This window comes from Botryllus schlosseri, chromosome 10 (assembly GCF_051294905.1).
Source record: "Botryllus schlosseri isolate E-star chromosome 10, Bs_hap1, whole genome shotgun sequence".
NCBI classification, from domain to species: Eukaryota; Metazoa; Chordata; class Ascidiacea; order Stolidobranchia; family Styelidae; genus Botryllus; species Botryllus schlosseri.
This window is the reverse complement of record NC_137245.1, coordinates 22,330,448-22,347,689: the sequence shown is the minus strand read 5'-3', so window position 1 is coordinate 22,347,689 and position 17,242 is coordinate 22,330,448. Positions and strand designations below refer to the sequence as shown.

General features: G+C 40.0%; 1 protein-coding gene across 2 annotated transcripts in view; it reads right to left on the bottom strand.

The window, feature by feature from the left end:
* The window catches only part of LOC145448514 (sodium channel protein 1 brain-like), a 53,284-nt gene extending 36,360 nt beyond the window's left edge, over positions 1 to 16,924 (bottom strand). Inside the window, exons 1-4 of one of the 2 annotated variants that reach the window (XM_080326915.1) lie at positions 15,444 to 16,924; positions 7,308 to 7,450; positions 3,489 to 3,616; positions 1,596 to 1,676 (exon numbers count right to left, since the gene is read on the bottom strand). In XM_080326915.1, coding sequence (XP_080183041.1) covers positions 1,596 to 1,676; positions 3,489 to 3,616; positions 7,308 to 7,450; positions 15,444 to 15,570 — 479 coding nt within the window. In that variant the 5' untranslated portion in view covers positions 15,571 to 16,924. The remainder of the gene's footprint in view (positions 1 to 1,595; positions 1,677 to 3,488; positions 3,617 to 7,307; positions 7,451 to 15,443) is intronic. The other variant, XM_080326914.1, reaches the window with a different exon arrangement.
* Positions 16,925 to 17,242: the final 318 nt, after the last annotated feature.

The following is a 17,242-nucleotide window of genomic DNA, read 5'->3' as shown; positions in this document are numbered from 1 at the left end:
TTGGATTGTCAAGCATCATATAGGTCTGTAGGGAATATGCGGGTTAACTTTAGAATATAAGTGCATTTGGATATATTTATCTTGTTGACTGATATTAATTTGGTATTATAGCCTATGACAGATTATCATCGCAGTATTTAAATCGTGTGAAGTTTGAGTTGATATCCTTTTAGCAGTATCCTGTTGATCATTATATAAAGACATAAGCAAGCATTACTATGCATGGACATTGGACACTTCAATTGGTCTACTTTGCTTTAAGAAATAATTCTACGTAGTCCACAAGAGAGCCGATGGTTTCATTGAATGCAGTGTAACAACATGTATACACTATCTGGTTCGTTGTTGAGTCTCTATAGGCTATGTAAAATTAAAGGTCACGTTATTTTAAGATGTAGATGCCATTTGGTCGATTGGGTTCTCATCACAGTATTGACTGAGATGTTATTACAATGTGAGCTGCTGCATGCAAGTACATGAGTCGGTGTCTTTCATTGTGTGTTTCATTCGACGATCAATATTGTATGTGGTTTTGAATTGCATGTCGTCAAACATGTTTTCATCATACCAAGCCTGATTTACAATGGGTATTAGGATGAGTCAAGTCACATTTTATACCTCTACTTGACTCACGTCACTACCTTAAAATGAATTGACTTGACTCGGACTAGACGTATATGAGAAATATGAAATGACTCATGACTTGGAGTCACATTTTGAGTCAATTTTCCAGTAGTCAAAGTGTGTACTTGAAAAGTCCACAAAACATTCTGAACCTCTCAACTGCAAACTTGTCATCAATACTAATCGTTTTTTACTGGATTATGTTTCCATTGATGTTCTCGAAATGGTTAATTCCATCAGCAGTGACTTCGCGGACATTGTATCTTCGGCACACCCATAACTGCAGTCATAATGAACTTGAAGGTTGATATAATATCACTTGAACCATTCATAAATTTAGTCAATAATTATAATTGCGTGAAATCAGCTGAGACTCAATACAGTTTAATATTTGTGTATCAAGAATGTTTAAATCTGTCTTGGGCTATATGTGGCTTTACAATCAATGATGGACGATAGTTTTTGGATCACGATAAATTTGAAAGAGTATTTCTGAAGTCGGTCATTGTTATCGAATCCATACTGAAGGCCAACCTGGATTTAGGTGATACGGCCACCTGTAACCCATGACAAACAAATATGTTTACCATTTAGCGGAATAGTCGAATGGTTTAAAAGTTGTTTTGCTAACAACAAAAGTTGGTCATTTCAGAGCAATTTCGACGTAATTCGGTAACAAATCTATCCTCTATATACATTGGTTGACTCGACTTATAGCCTTCACACCATATTTTAGTCTGTAAACGTTGCTTACATTATTCTCAGCCACATACATAAATTAACCACGACACGCGTCTTTGTCTCAGCACTTCAGCAGCCTACGTTTGAAAGACACCAAAGATAGAAAAGTTTCACGCGCTCTAGTCTAGTACTAGCGATGCATATGTTCTGGCCAAGCATATGAGCTTGTATCCGCACATATTATACGCAATTGCACCATACGAATAGAAAGAACAGGAATTGATACTCACTCTGATTCGACGATTTCATTATCCAAGGCAAGAAACACGCAATTAACTATGATAGTAAGCATGATAAAATAATCAAAAAATCTGAGATTCTTCAGCTAAGGAGAGTTTGCATTAAGTTCATGAATAATGTACAATTCTACGAAATTAGCGAGTGTCTTATCATTAGTTGTGTAGCAAAAGGTGTGACACACAGAGTGACGGATTACAGATTACAGTGCAGCGCACAATTGAATAGAGGGATTGAGACAGAAAGTTCGTTCTGATTACTTGATCACAAGACTGTGAGAAAATGTACGAAAACGACTATATGTTAGCTTGGAAGTTGGTTCACTTTTGTAATACCATGTAAATATGCCCTACATGAGAGAGCGACTCTACGCTTCGTGAATACTCCATTATGGGCGCCTGAACTTCAGTTATTGATTCAACCGGGTTTATTTCCAAATTAGATCCAGTAGAGATAGTAGCCAACGGACGGATTTGAGTGTGATAGCCACAGCTAATGGCCGAATTGGCTCTTTACCACAATCGCATAACATAGTTTTGATTTTTGAAATGACACCTCCCCGTCGTAGCAGCATCGGCCACACTGCGTTAGCGATAGAAATGATTGTTGTAATTTTTCCGATTTATACGGACAATACGCGAGAGCAATAGTAAGCATGTCTATATTTGTGCTTGAGATCAATGTTAAAGCGTCGATATCAATGCTGTATATTATTATATAGCTAGACAAGTAGGCTTATCTTATGAAATAATTGGTCAAAACAAGGCAAAAACCGGGATAGTTAGATAACTCTAGATTCTAGAGAATCTATAGAACGACGGAAAAGACGCCTATAAATCAGGACGCATGGTAAATATAGGTCTTGGTGAAATTGAGAAACTGGGTGATTCGATGCCGAGTCGCGTATTAAGCGTCGAGTCCAATTTACGTGCATCACTCAATAAGTAGGGCTGGGCATACAATGATTCGAGTTCTCGAATCTGAATCGAGTATTAATTTAAATAATTCGAGTCGAGTAATAAAAGACGAATTTTTCGAGCACTGAAATTATACGCTCCTCGCCACTGCAAGTTAGTTTATCAACGAGAATTGTGGTTTCGATACTATATTCCACTGTGGAGGACTTGAAACCGTGATTGGCCTATCGCAGCATGCGCAACATATTGTACAAAGCCACGAACGTTACTGGAAATAACACATTCATGAAGTCATGATAATCCCACAACATTGCCAGCATTGCGACGAAATCGGTAAGGTCGAAAAATACCAAAGCATCTTTGATATGCATAACAGCCATTATGTTCTTTGTGGTGGCATAAAAGGTATATATTTGAACTTGGAATATCGTATTCTATTATGACGTCATAATGAGTGATACTAGATTACTCGACTCGAAGCATAATATGCGATTCGGAATCGAATCAATCAGGTACTCGATTCTGCCCAGCCCTATCAAAAAGGTGTCATACACACCGGGGAGACGATGTAGATAGCTGAAATACGCACCCTTCATGCGACCGCAAATAACATAGTGTCAATTCAACTCAGGATTAAGTTCGCATGTGTCTACCATAAATATCACATACAGCATCGTCACAACGCCGCGGTTTAATCATTACTTCGCAGAAATTACATTTTCATGAGCTCGCTTAGCTTTTTGCCCGTGTTTGTGATTCTGGGATGAGAAGGAATATCGACACATTAGTTATTAGCGCTGGAAAAGGATTCTTAGTCGTAGGAGGCGTATAAATTCAGTACAGACCGGCGATGCCCGACTCGAATCATTGCGGCCAGCACTATAATTGTAAGTCTAGCAGTGTCAGGCATGAATATTGTAGTGTTCGCTGTCGTGATCTACGGATGTAAGAACAAATTTGCAAGGATACTGGTTGACGACGACACGAACGGCAAACTTGCGCAAGGGATTGAAAGGTGTTGAGAGAAAGCACGAGTTCTCCGCGCTGAATCGATATATGTAGACTCTTGAAAACCGTTCTGTCGCAACGCAGAATGTCTGAAATTGATGAATGAAATGGTAAAACACAACTCTCGCGCTACGGTTCGATTTGGCGATGAGCGCATAGCGCCTTCCTTCACGCGTGGCAGTCACGTCGAGTCGTTGCTTATTTTCCGTTGCAAGTATACACGACGGGTATTGGAAGTAGGAATATCTTGCTGGCGATCCTACAGTCGGTCGGCGGTCTGCATCATCCGAACACCCATTCCGCACCAATGATATATATCTACAATCTACATGCTATAACTGTTGAACCGACGATGATGTCGAGGGTTCCGGCCACCTACATCGTATACGTAAACACTGGTATCCTTGGGATGTAATGATTGAATAACGGGAAATCTAACCAAGTACGGATACTTATCTCGAGTGCGCTGATAGCAATAACTTTGTCCGTATGATATCATAACAACATTTCGCTGCAATTGTGCTAATAAGCAACACTATATAAAATTCGGTTTAGAAATCTGAATCATTTCGTATGATTCATATGAAACTATGTTAATCAATTAAAGTATCTCATTCTTATTATGAAGTTCAGAACTTGCGTACTAGCGTACACGAAAGGCGGGTATTGTAATCAATGTAAAAACCGACAAGATTACGTTCGATATAGACCTGACTGGCTCGGGTGAAGGAAGCGGCGTCTCATGCAGTGAAAACTGTCTGCCAACGAATTCGTAGTAATTGGTCGCGTCGACCAATATCATTGGCGGAGAGGTGATATCAAGGCATGCAGGTATTTAACCTGAACACTTCCGCTGACGGCTATTCATGTTTTAAAAGAACCTAACAGATGTCATGGTAGCCGACATACATTTTCTTAAATTCTTATTTCTTGTTATTCGATAATAGTTTTATTCGTCGACGAATTAGATTACGCAGGCTTGACGCAATCAATTATGATACCAAGTTACACGCCGCCTCATTCAACCAATCAATCATTCATTTATCACCGGTTTACCAGTTCGAAAGACCGTAGGAAGTGCGTTAGAATGAAATAACAGAACGGTGTCGAGTCGACTTAGGATGTCAATCAAACATCCACCCATCTTGACCTGTTTACCATCGCTCTTTCATGCCGGAGTATATTTGTTTTTGCGCTATTCTGTTCTCTTAGAGACATGTCACATCGGCCAGAGTCCCTCATAAGCAGGCCGTGTTATTTTTGGCATTTCGGTAACGGAATGCCAAAACTGCCAAAAATAAAATTTTAAAATGCCGAAAATAAGGCTTTTTGAAGATATAAATTTTTATCGAAGTTTTAGATAGGAATGTCAACAAGTATTGAAATGAGTCTGCGTGACATCGACCTCGCCTTCCGCCAGATGCCACCTCATTTTGTCGCTTGCGTCTTATGTTCTCTGCATTACTTTTCATTCAGTGTGCAACTGTGCAAGTGTGCATGCCTCTTCTTTACTTCGTCTAGGCCAAGGTGGGTGTCTGATCCTAAAGACTACTCCAAGTTGTTTCGACACCTTCCTATCTTTCCATTGTATCGCAGTTTTGTGGTGTTTTGAAACGATCAAAATATTAATAAAACTGATTGATTGATTGATTGAAGCGACAAAACAACTGTGTAACGCTGTACGCTGTTCTTTCGAATTCTCTACTAGTCGCTGGCGATTACCCCTGACGAGTGTCAGCCGAAAATATTCGGGTTCATTTCAATATGAATATACTATTCAACTGTGTAACGGTAAATTCCTAAATTCAGGTCCGCGTACCCTTCGGAAGGCCGCCGTCTACCGTCCATCGGATCTATGTATTGCGAATGAAAATCGAAGAGTCGAGGCCAAAAAGTTTAGTAGCCTAGTGAAATCTGGATTTACGATATACTGTGGATTGATCGACCCGGGTAAATGATATCCAGCAATAAGGGATCTAGCTCAATGACCGCCACCGCTCGTGCATTTTGTTATCCCACGTAGCCGACACGCGCGACCCATGCTGCATTTAGGCCAATGCGTGTATATAATTTCATTTACTTTCAAGTTGTTAATGAAAATGTCAGCATATGGTGCAATCGCTGGTAAGACCGTGTCCCGCTGGAGAACAGGGACAAAGTTTTATCAATGAACTACTGAACATACACACTTACACAGTGCCAAATGAATCTGAAAAATGTCAAAAATAAGTTTGCTCATAAGTCATAGATTTTATACATCGGCATGTAGATGTTAGAAAGTAGGTGGGATGGCGACGTCATATTCCATAAATATGTGCAGGAGACATGATATTCACCGGATTCCGATAACGTTGTCCAATAAGATTTACATCCTAAGCAAATTGTGGGTCGGCGTATTGTCAGTAGCCTACTAGCAACTTATTTAACGGGAATTGTCACCATTTTTGAGAAATTTGTGCGATAATTCCGCCCGCATGGACTATTCCTACTCACATTCGCAATATCGCACTTGAAACTAAGAAATGATCTCATCTCACATAAATTTCTGTTCATTTCATCCCACCCAGAGGATAGTTTATTCACATAGCAACGCCACCTGGCCATAATTGCAAAATTCCGTTGCCTTCGCAACGCGGTCGCGTCTTATCGAATTTAATATGCGCCGCACTACAAATCCCATGGGAAGCGCCAGAAAATCTTTGCGGACGTGAGGCCATTAAACAAAGCCAGCCAATAACTTTTTAGAACACCGACATTGTCGACGATTTCCCTGGAGCTAATTCCATAATCTCAAGGTGAGAATTCTGCCAATAGCACGTAAAGATCACGAAAATGCTACCGTAGCACCCCGGTGACAGACATCGTAATTGCGCTCGACGAGTATATCATCACTGGGCCTATTCAGCGTTTCGAATATTTCGCCCATATCAATTAGGATTAGTTCAATGTGTCTGTTATAAGATGTTATGTTTTCTATCTCAAATCATCGAGCTATAACCTGCATGCCCAATGCCCGTGCAGAAAAAACCATCATTGCTAAAGTCATAACATACTGTGGAGTGGATATTGTAAGTGCAACCGACATGCGAATCACATATTGATATATTCTTACTCTATGCAGTTGTATATGCGTATAGAACTGAATTCGTGTCTATGACTGACGTTAGACCTAAATGAATTGACGTGACTGCTTGTCACCAGAAGCATCATCGAATGCACTGCGCCTGCGTTTCAGCATCATAATTCCTGGCTGTAACGCCACTAGGTGATTATAGTTACTAGTTAGTGATCTTACGTCTGTATAGTGTATACTGTACACAGTGTACACTATTATCAAAAAAGTGTGGATTACCACCCAAAAAGACTACGCACATAAACAGAACCTTATTCATCCGTAGGCCTATGTTGCATCACCATATGGAAGAATTGCTGTATTTGATCATTTTCACCATTTGTAATGATTGGGACTTCACTTTAAAGCGGAATTATGTATGCAAGATAGTGACGATGAACTGATTATCTAGTAACTAGTTACTTAGTTATGCGTAGCTCATCGTATGTTTTCAGAAAGGAAACCCCAAATATATCTCGGAACTTGCCACCGTGTAGCCTAGATTGACTGGGAAGATGTGCTTAAGCAACGATGTGCGTTGCGCAACTTGAATTGAGGATATCTGATCCTACGTGGGTCCAGTGAGAGCAGGCAACGCAACGACGTGCTATCTGGATTATTTTAACGCGAATATGTATCGATAACATATTATTATGGAGCAAATTTACCGGAATTCCATTTTCTTTGTAATAGGGATCCAAATCCGCAAGGGGTTTTCCCATAAGATGCTCAGGACACTTTCCATAATACTGAGGAAGAACTTCACCATCGCCCAAAGTTTTGTCCGGAAGTAGTTCCTCTGTCTCTTTGTCTGCAACGACACAATTTTTCAGTTATGAGGGAAAGACATGCGCATGCTTCCGACTCCGATCGCATCGGTTTGTTCTTGGTATCTATATAAATGAAGAATGTGTTATTTACATCGCATCAAAACCAATCCTCACAGGCACACAGGTTTGCATTGAATCTTTAATCGCTTTCATTATTGGGCCATCGAAATGCTGATCAGATTTCTGTGCCTGATAAATAATAGAGATCGTCCCTGACCTCGATTACAGCAATCAGTCTCACGTGCTGTATTGCCGCAAAGCGATCTCGATGACAAGTGACTCAAGCGTGTATGACGACAGAATGTGTACCGAAACGTAAGAAGCGAATGTCGTAGAAGCAAAACAAAGCGTGATTCGCACAGTACAGTACATTCAAGACCGCTAAAGGAAAGATGAACGCTCAATCAAAATCAATCATATCATTGCACACATGCCAATCACGAAATTTTCAGGTACTACCGGCATCGGACCACGCTCACGCGCCTTAATCAAGAAGTGTGCTGTACTATTGAACACAATCTGTGTATTATATGGTTCTTGGCCTTGAGGCTGTCACTGTGAGGGGCGATTTTTTCAGGGGGTAAAATGCACAGGGAGCGCTGGGACGTTATGGCGCTTAAAATAGATGGTGTAACAATATCCCTATATAGTTCTCGTTGAAAATTTTCTTTAATAGTAATTCTGCACGATCGAAGGATATCCCAGCTCTTTAAATACCTGCTAACATTGAGATTACTGCGTTCTAGCAAAATTTTCTAATTAGATGTCCGTAATGTGTTACGTCATAATGCGAACATTTTGAACTGACCAAGGAGTGTTCGAAAATGACTTTTTCTCTCAAATTCTACTGACTACTTGATTCAGCTGTTAGGTTACCTGATTGAAACCTGCACACCAAATTTGGTTCAATTCCAACAAGTAGCCGCATTGCTACAGGAGAAGACAGTTATTCATTTATTATAAAAAATTTGGATTTGAATAAAGTAGTAATTACGGTGGGCACAACTATATTAAATAATTGAAGAATTGGTCACCGTAAATACTATTTTATTCAAATTCAAAAATTTTCGACGACAATAACTCCGCTTCCGCTGGTTGGAACTGAGCCAAATTTGGTAAGAACCGTTTGTATAGACAACCAAACAATTTCATGGGATGAACAGAAAATTTTGAATTTTTTTATTCATCTTTTTATGATAAATAAAAAAACTTTCTTCTGTAGCAAAGCGGCTACAGGTTGAAATTGAACCAAATTTGGTATGCAGGCTTCAATTAGGTAACCTAACAATTTTATCAAGTAGCCAGTAGAATTTGAGAAAAAAGTCATTTTTGAACACCCCTACTGACCACCAATTCATTCGCCTTCCGAGCTTGGTTAGTTTAAAAGATAAGCATGATGTTCGGCGGCCTCAAACACGCAGGTCACTGGGCCTAATTGAAGCCCGCATTGCGGGTAAGATTTTCGGTATGAATACAAATAGTTTCGTAGAATAGTTCCATATTTTTGTGAAATACTGTTGAAATTATCATGTTAATTCGTGCTCGGCTAGGCATCACATCCTTATTTCGTGGCGACTGGCGGCAGGAATAATTTTGATCAAAATGGTACAAACTGCACAGCACAAGTGCACATACTGCACATATGCACATTGCACATTCTTCAACTCGCGATCGACAGTAGCCTAAGCAATGTTTACATGAATGCACCAGCCAATATTGTTTTTGTGTAATATGAAATACGTGCTTCATGAACGTAATTTTAAGCCTCACAGTCACGCTCAGCATCTTTGCATAACATTAAAGAGAGGTTTCCCAGCAAATTATATGGGACTAGGTATTGTAATCTTGCAGCACGCGGCATGTCTAAATCTGGAAAAGTGACCCTTCACCAATCTCGAGTGTGAGACCCTATACATCTCAGTAACAGCAGACCCACTATGAAGTTTGCTGATCATAAGGATAAGCTGATATGTGAATATCCTTGAATCTGGGTGTTACATAACGAAATTGTTTGTATATTTCTTCATCATACTTAGTTAAGAAGGAGTCAGTTTAGTATTGTGACTCGCAACTTACACAAGCTAAAGGTATAGGCTGTTGCGGGCAAAAGTATGTTGAAGTTAAGAAACTTTGTTCAGTATTAGCTTTATTTTCCATAAAAAAATTCAATAAAATTATGTTCCCATCTGATCCCTACCGCAGAGATCGAATCAAGTGTACATTGGACCCGATCCCGATTGGTTTGAGCCCGGACACGAAGTTTGACATGGCGGGCAGATTTGAGTCTAAAAGGTAATATGTATTTTATACCGTTGATTAGTCGAGTGGTCATTCGATGGAATTCAGGCCCAAAGTCTTCCCAAATTCGACCCCTGGCATGTTCCGACGCGACCAAAGTCCGAATGTCTCGACCCGAATTCAACCTCTAGTCTTTGGCAGTCGTATGTCCTTAAAATCTGGGGACGCCAAACGAGGGAAATTTCTGAAAAGTGGCGCTGGGGCAAAAAGGTTACGAGCCACCGATCCATATAAACATTGCGCAAGTATTGTTACGGCTTTGTTGTGGAAAGACAGCGGATGAATCTGTCAATTGATGGTGGATATATCGCATATCGCCATCATATAACAAGACACAGATGATTGATGATGATGGATCTTTCCTGGGGAACAAAGGTTTTGATTACACGATAAATATCCGATTTCAATAAACAACTCGCCATTACAAATGCTCAACCCATGGTAACACATACGCAATCGCTCACGTGTCTTTGGCTTAAGATTTCCCATATGCTCTTACAGGGTTATGAGAATTACAATTTACAATTGTATGTCTCCTTGTCAACAAATTCCAATGGCGAACGACTGACCAATCGCCATAACAAAAGACACTATGCTCACTGCTCAGTTTGGTCTAACGTACCGCGAGCCGTTTACGGCAAAACGAAATGCCCACTCAGTATGAGAAATTCAGACAACGTTTCAAATATATGGGTATTTCACGACTTTTAGAATGCTGCGTGACTTTTCACAGATTTCGCACACGCTGATTGGCAACAGCGTCTTCAAGACGATAAAATGTTATCTGGGAAGGCATCCTAATGTAGTCGGCTGTAAACCCACACTGCACCAAAGTGAACACACCATAAAAATGCGTAATATCCAGGGCTAGGACGTGTGAGACTGCGTGCGTCGTATTTCGTTGGAATAGATACGCAAATTCCATCGTACCAATCATATAGAACATGTATGGCCAACTTCAGTTTGATTGCGATCCATACCGACAACATTTCCAACGACTCACTAGCGACTATACAGCACTCAGCAGTGGCTCTCAACCGGGGCGGCATGGCTGCTCAGGAGTGACGCGAGAAAATGAGGTAGGCTAAAGAAGGTTGCCGCTGACATAAAACATAAATTTTTCATGGTATATGTAGGATTTAAAAGAAATGGCGTTTTAAAACACTTTGTTTAAAACATGTTTGAAACAGTGTTTTTGAAAAACGCGATTATAAAGAAAACAGAATAGTGTTTTTTCAAGTTGTATAAGAATACCATAATTGTGTAAATATTTTCTAAAAAAACATGGAGTATGAGCCTATGGACGACTTGCACCAGATATAGTCGACGTAAGGTATACGATACGGAATGGTTGGAACTCTCGAAATCGTCGTCGGTTCAACGGTTATAGCACGGTCGTAAATATAGGTCAAATGGTGCGGAATGGATGCTTTGATGATGATGTTGATAGCCAACCGTATGAATGCTGCATAACGATGTAGTACTGGTCGAAGATATTTTTGGTCAATTTAAGACTGAGATTGGAAACCTTTTCCGCCAAAGGAGCCATATTTACCCTGTATGTTCAATTGTCAATGTCAATAAAAACCGACGTCACAATTAAAGATTCGAGACGTCATGGCTAAAAAAAACACAATGAAAAAACATGTTTTAAATGCAATCCTATGTAGAAATAAACAACATTTCGAAAATTAGAGGTATTTCAGCAAAAGTAATGGCATTTTTGGTCTCAGCGCCGCTGATATACACCCCAATCGGTCTAACATTTTGTAAACACATTTTATGGCATGTGAACGTAATCGGCGGTCCTATTTATTTGTATTCGTCCAAGACATACATACAATGTACAATGAGGTAGATATGACAAAATGCGATTAAAGGAAGATGCCCGAAACGGCGAAAGTACGGTTTCTAAATCGAACATCCGCTCCGGCCGAAAGCCTGATGCAACAGTGTTCGGCTGTCATTTAGACCAGTGGTTCTCAATCTTTTTCACTTCGCGGACCGGAAAATTTCCAAAAATATTTGGCGGACCGGTGGACCTTCAACAATTGAAATCAACCTGAAATTTACGCACTACAACCGTGTATTTGCAAGTATGGTCCTAGAGAGACATGGACAGGTGCAGCCCGCGGAGCTATTCTGAGCGGCCCGGGAATGTTGCTTGGAATACAAAACATAAAACCTACATTTTGGGAATGACCCTGTCATTTTCTCATTCCCTAATATCGACACAGTCACTGGGCAGCATTTATGCAGTGGAATTCAATGCTTCCAATTTAAAAATAAAAATCCAACATTGAGAATACGGTTAAAATTTTTGACTCGGATCGCCAACGTATTTTCTGCTTCTCATTCGACGCACGGAGAAAAATAATTACTCCGTCCAGGTAGAAAGTGACATTTTGAGGGTTTTGTTCGTAGTCAATATCGAGAGAAGAGGCGTTTCGGAATCGGATCAAGTACCCTGTCGTGGTACATTGCTCATTTCCCACTACTACGAATAAAACGCGCCCACGAACACCTGGCAACAGCGACACCGGGTCATCCCCAAAATGAATGAATGGAAAACGACTGAACGAAAAAACTGCGTGGTCCATTAGCAAGTCAGCTCGTACTTGTCGCTCGCATGCCGTCACCAGAGACGGCTTGAACTTTACGTCAAGTGGAACATGTTTCAAGTCCTAATGTTACCTCACGAAGTTCCGAATATCTTTGATGTTTTATTAATTTTATCAACGGACAAGCCTTCAACACCTTGCATCTTGAAATTAATATATAAAATTTGAATATACTCTGCGGACCGGCGGTTGGGAAACACTGATTTAGACGCTTTTTCCATACTCTTTCATTAGAAGAGAATCCCAATAGCAAGGCACAATAAATGTTATTTATTCGGATTTCAAGTTGATCATGAAGTTCAGTTGGTATTGCCATAGTATATTTGACTAAGACGTAAGAATTAGTCATATTACACCACGAACATGCGACAGTATATATTGTCACGTGACCGGAACTACTATTGTCAACATAATGAATCCTTAACATGATCGGCTGTATCATATCATTAAAACGTACTGAGGCAACCTGCAATTTGTGTTAAACACTCGCATTGTATGTTTTTTTAGCATTCGTAAATAGGACTGCGTCAGGTGTTTAGTTATCCACTGTAGACTGTTTTGTGATTTTAGTCCAAAAATTCATTTAACGTGAAAGGAATATCATAAGACCCCTCACACCATAATTTCCCGTTAAAATCGGGGAAGCTACCGGGTTGTACTTTAGGTGCTGAGAGGCGTCTACACTCTACATATCATTTATGTTGTTATCTCAGTATAAAACGTACCTCGCCGAGCTCACCCCACCTTTGTCATGTTATTGTGATATGAACTTATGATACTGTTATGCAATAATCCCTTTTATTAAAATGACGTGTCAATTATTTGTAGAGTCCGCGGTTGATTCTAAGATTCTGTAAGGCTATAAAGCAATGAATGCTGATTCAACCGATTACAAAAGATTATCCCCTACTAACCCACTTTATTTGTAGAATTACAATTCAGTAGCGTATTGTAGATTAGTATAGGGATAGACAGGTCAAACTCTTCCAGTGCATACGTAAAGAACGCTGAAACTCTTCACTCCAAACAAGTGACAGATATCAATACTGTTGCATTTCAGACACTGGCATGCCAAGCATACGAATTCATCCGGTCCGCGATACAATTGATTAAATTGAAAATGTAAGTAGTATCCATTACATTATACATATATATTACCATTACATAAAAAGTCACGATTTTCTAAAAGAATACTTCCAAGTAAATAATCACCAAGAGAGCAAATGTCGAACATGTTCACATGCCACATTATAACCGCCCGGCAACAATGTAACGTTATATTCACTCTAGTCGTCATTATTAGCAAGCCTGTAACACCGACACGTAATTCCGAGAAAGGCAAAAGATGCACGCGGAGTGCCGACTTTTCAAGAAAGAATGGACGGAAAGCTATAGTTATTCACGGAAGCGAAAACTCTAAGGATGAACCGTTGTATGCAACTTACGGCGCTCAAAGGATACAATGCAAAAAATATTTTTAGTCGCACTGCTATATAATTGTATGTTCAATAGGAACCAGCCTTACAATGCCATTTGGTATGCTTTAATTCGCCAATAATGGACTTTTAAAGGAAGTCAGTTGCGGTCTGAATAATTTCTTCAAAGTTTCCCCTTTCTTTAGCGTGGTTCAGTATACCTGTTACAAAACTTTTTGTGTCGTGATCCGAAACCGTAGCTAAGGAAACCCGAATGGTGGCTTGATGATGATGAATCAAATACGCATCTTCGCATTTATATCTATTCCCCACAAAGTATGCACAGGCTCAACACTGCATCATAAATAAAGCAAAGGGAACATGAAAATATTTCAACTTTAGATTGTGGTGACCCGCGGATGAACAGCGATTGTTTGCCAAGACATGGCTTGCTTGATCCTACGAGATCCGCAATGTTACATATAATGTATATGCTCGATAATGAAGCATCCCATTGAGAAAAGAAGGCAGGGATTAGAATAGGGGGTATAAGGAGGAGGTATCATCCGACTAGACCTGTCCACAAGCAACCAAAAGGGCTGAATCCTGCCCGCCACCAAAATTGAAGTTTGCATGCTTGTGCCACGGGCGCCACGGCGCTTCATCCATTCAGGACATGGCGATAATTATTTTACCGATCAGTTTGTTGCAATAAATTATTTATATTATGCAACAGCAAGCAGTGGAAATTTGCGTCACAAAAATAGTGAAGTAATTCTGGAGGGAAAAGGTTTATACTTTCATCGCGTAGTATAGGTCGGAAGTGTGGGGACTCTAATCTAGCCTCGTTGCATGAAAATAAATAATTAATCACATCAACAGTTTCGCGTGTAACGATTCTTTCGACAGCTGACAAGTCCTTGTCACTCACCATTCGTACGTCTCTTACATGCATTTTACGTAATCTACGACCAAGCGAATTGAATAATATAGTGTCGTGCCGATACAGTTCTTGCATGTAATCTACACTTACGGTCATATTGACACATCTGTGATGTCGCCAAGGTATCATAGTATCTCATTCACTTGTAAATTACGGTACCGCAGTGTCACCAAGATGAATGTCCGAGAAATGGAAAATGTATCAATTAGGAGTAAGTCAGCGCAGAATTTTCTCACACACCCAAGATGTCATCACAATGCACATACCGATACCACGAAATTATGACGTGAAAACTGTAAATACGATTCATATTTATCCCCTTTATCACACTGACAATAGCATAGATTGGAGATTCGCAGGTGCAGTCCCTGAACTTGTGCTTCTAATATTGTTATCATGCCATATAAAACGCTATACCTGATGTTAGTTCTATTGCGTATAATCGTGATCAACACCGATGACGTTGTTACTAGGAAATTGTGACTTCTGTTTTGTCATTCGAAAAAACGAAATTTTTTTTATTATAAAGTCGTGATCAACGCCTGTCAATGGTCTCGTGAAAGTGGGCATTTTCCTGTTATATAGATACTGTTTTTCGGTATGTAAGTAGCTTCATTACATTTTACAACGATGCAATGTGATGGAGTAATGCCACCGTGTTGAGAAAAAACGCGTTCAAAAGAAGTTAAACGTTTACCAGCTGGTAATTGTGATGATCCTTCGCCCGCTCGGGAATTCCTTTTCTTGGCTCTTCTATTTTCATTAACTTCTTTGAGATACTGGAGCGTTAATTCAGCATAATCATCTGCTTCTCCATCGTCCATGATATATTTTGCAATGCATCTATTTACACACTAATGAATCCGGACACGTAGAAATGTCCTCTACATTAGATATAGCAAAGCAGTGTGTGAGCTAGATCACGCATTGCAAGAATTTTACCTTAAGCGTGCACAAGAAAAGAATAACGCGTTTTGGCACAAATCATTGTAAGTGCAATTGATATCATACATGAAATCGATCATCAATGCACGAAATGGGCTTTAATTAAAGTACACCGATCATCGCGTAAATCACAACGACTCGTCCCACACAAAAACATGCCCCCAGGGGTTGAGCCGATCGATACCCCAATAAGGGGTACTCGTGAGATACCGAAGACGTTCGATTGGAATATCGCGTCAGCAATTTATTTTTTTATGCAATTCCCTGTAAAGTTTGACTGAATGTTAGCCAGACTTGATCGATATCTTCGATCTTTCGTAGCTGACTTTTGGCCTTCATATAGAAAAGAGTAAGATAACATTCTTCTAAAATATTCATGACATTTTATAATTCAAGATGCGTGAGAACTATAATATGCTATATACCAACAAGAATAAGTCACAGACAAACGGGAAGATTAACAAAAACTAACAACACCAGAATGACTGCTGACAAATTCAACGTTGGCACAAACTGCATCCGATAAGGTCGGAAAGTAGGCTTACTATATTTTACAGTTTTCGAAATTACTTTTCGACTTCTCAGAGCTACCTAAACCTGCTCAGTGCTGATATACTCAGTCTTCGTTCTCCAGAGGACAGCACTCACGCTTACGACATCCAATTATTCACTCTCCGGAGAACGGCACTCACACTTACGATATCCAATTACCGCTATCGCTTAGATTTTGCCACAGGGATTAGCTGTTCAACGAATATAAGCTTACGAGGTGCGAACTTTGTCAAAGCCGATCCGCACATAAATCGTGTTCGAGTCAGGCATTGCCTTCGCGTAACTACATCTATACGTACATGGCGAGTTGAATTGTCTAGTAAATCGAATTGATACCGAATAAAACTTCTCACTATTGTCCGTGCTATTATTCACTTGTGAATAACACCAAACGACAATAGCTAGATTCCGAGATATTTACGGCAACTGAACACAGATTGAACTCATCTTACTTGTAGGAATCTGTTCTGTGCACTAGTGCGGCACACCGCACATATCACCAGTCATTGTCTGATCTACACATCTTCTAACACGTACGCCGGAAAACGATTAAAATGATCCGACAAACATCAACGCAAGTACGCAAGTACGTATGGTATGGAGCTGCTACAAGCGCTCAGGTGTTGGAACGGTCTGATCTACGTAGATAATTCTTGCAGCAGCCTATGGTAACATAAGAACATTCGACATATTCGCGACTTATCACGTATGGAGTTTGACCGGGTGTGTCTTGCAAATTATTAAAAGCATATCCCTCTACACTTGGTAGTTTACGTACAGAAATGAATTATCAGTAAGTTGACTCGTTTAACTGTGTCTGTCTAAAACGCACTGCATGATATAAGACTAAGCCTACTAGTCGTATTAGCCAATGGCAAATCTTCGATTCTTAGAGAGTTGGCAGCACCGGCCTGAGTTGCACGAGACCGCACAGTGCGACTGCACGTTGCACGTGTCTGCTGTTCATTCTCATCAAGTCGAAACGAAGATGCGCGATGT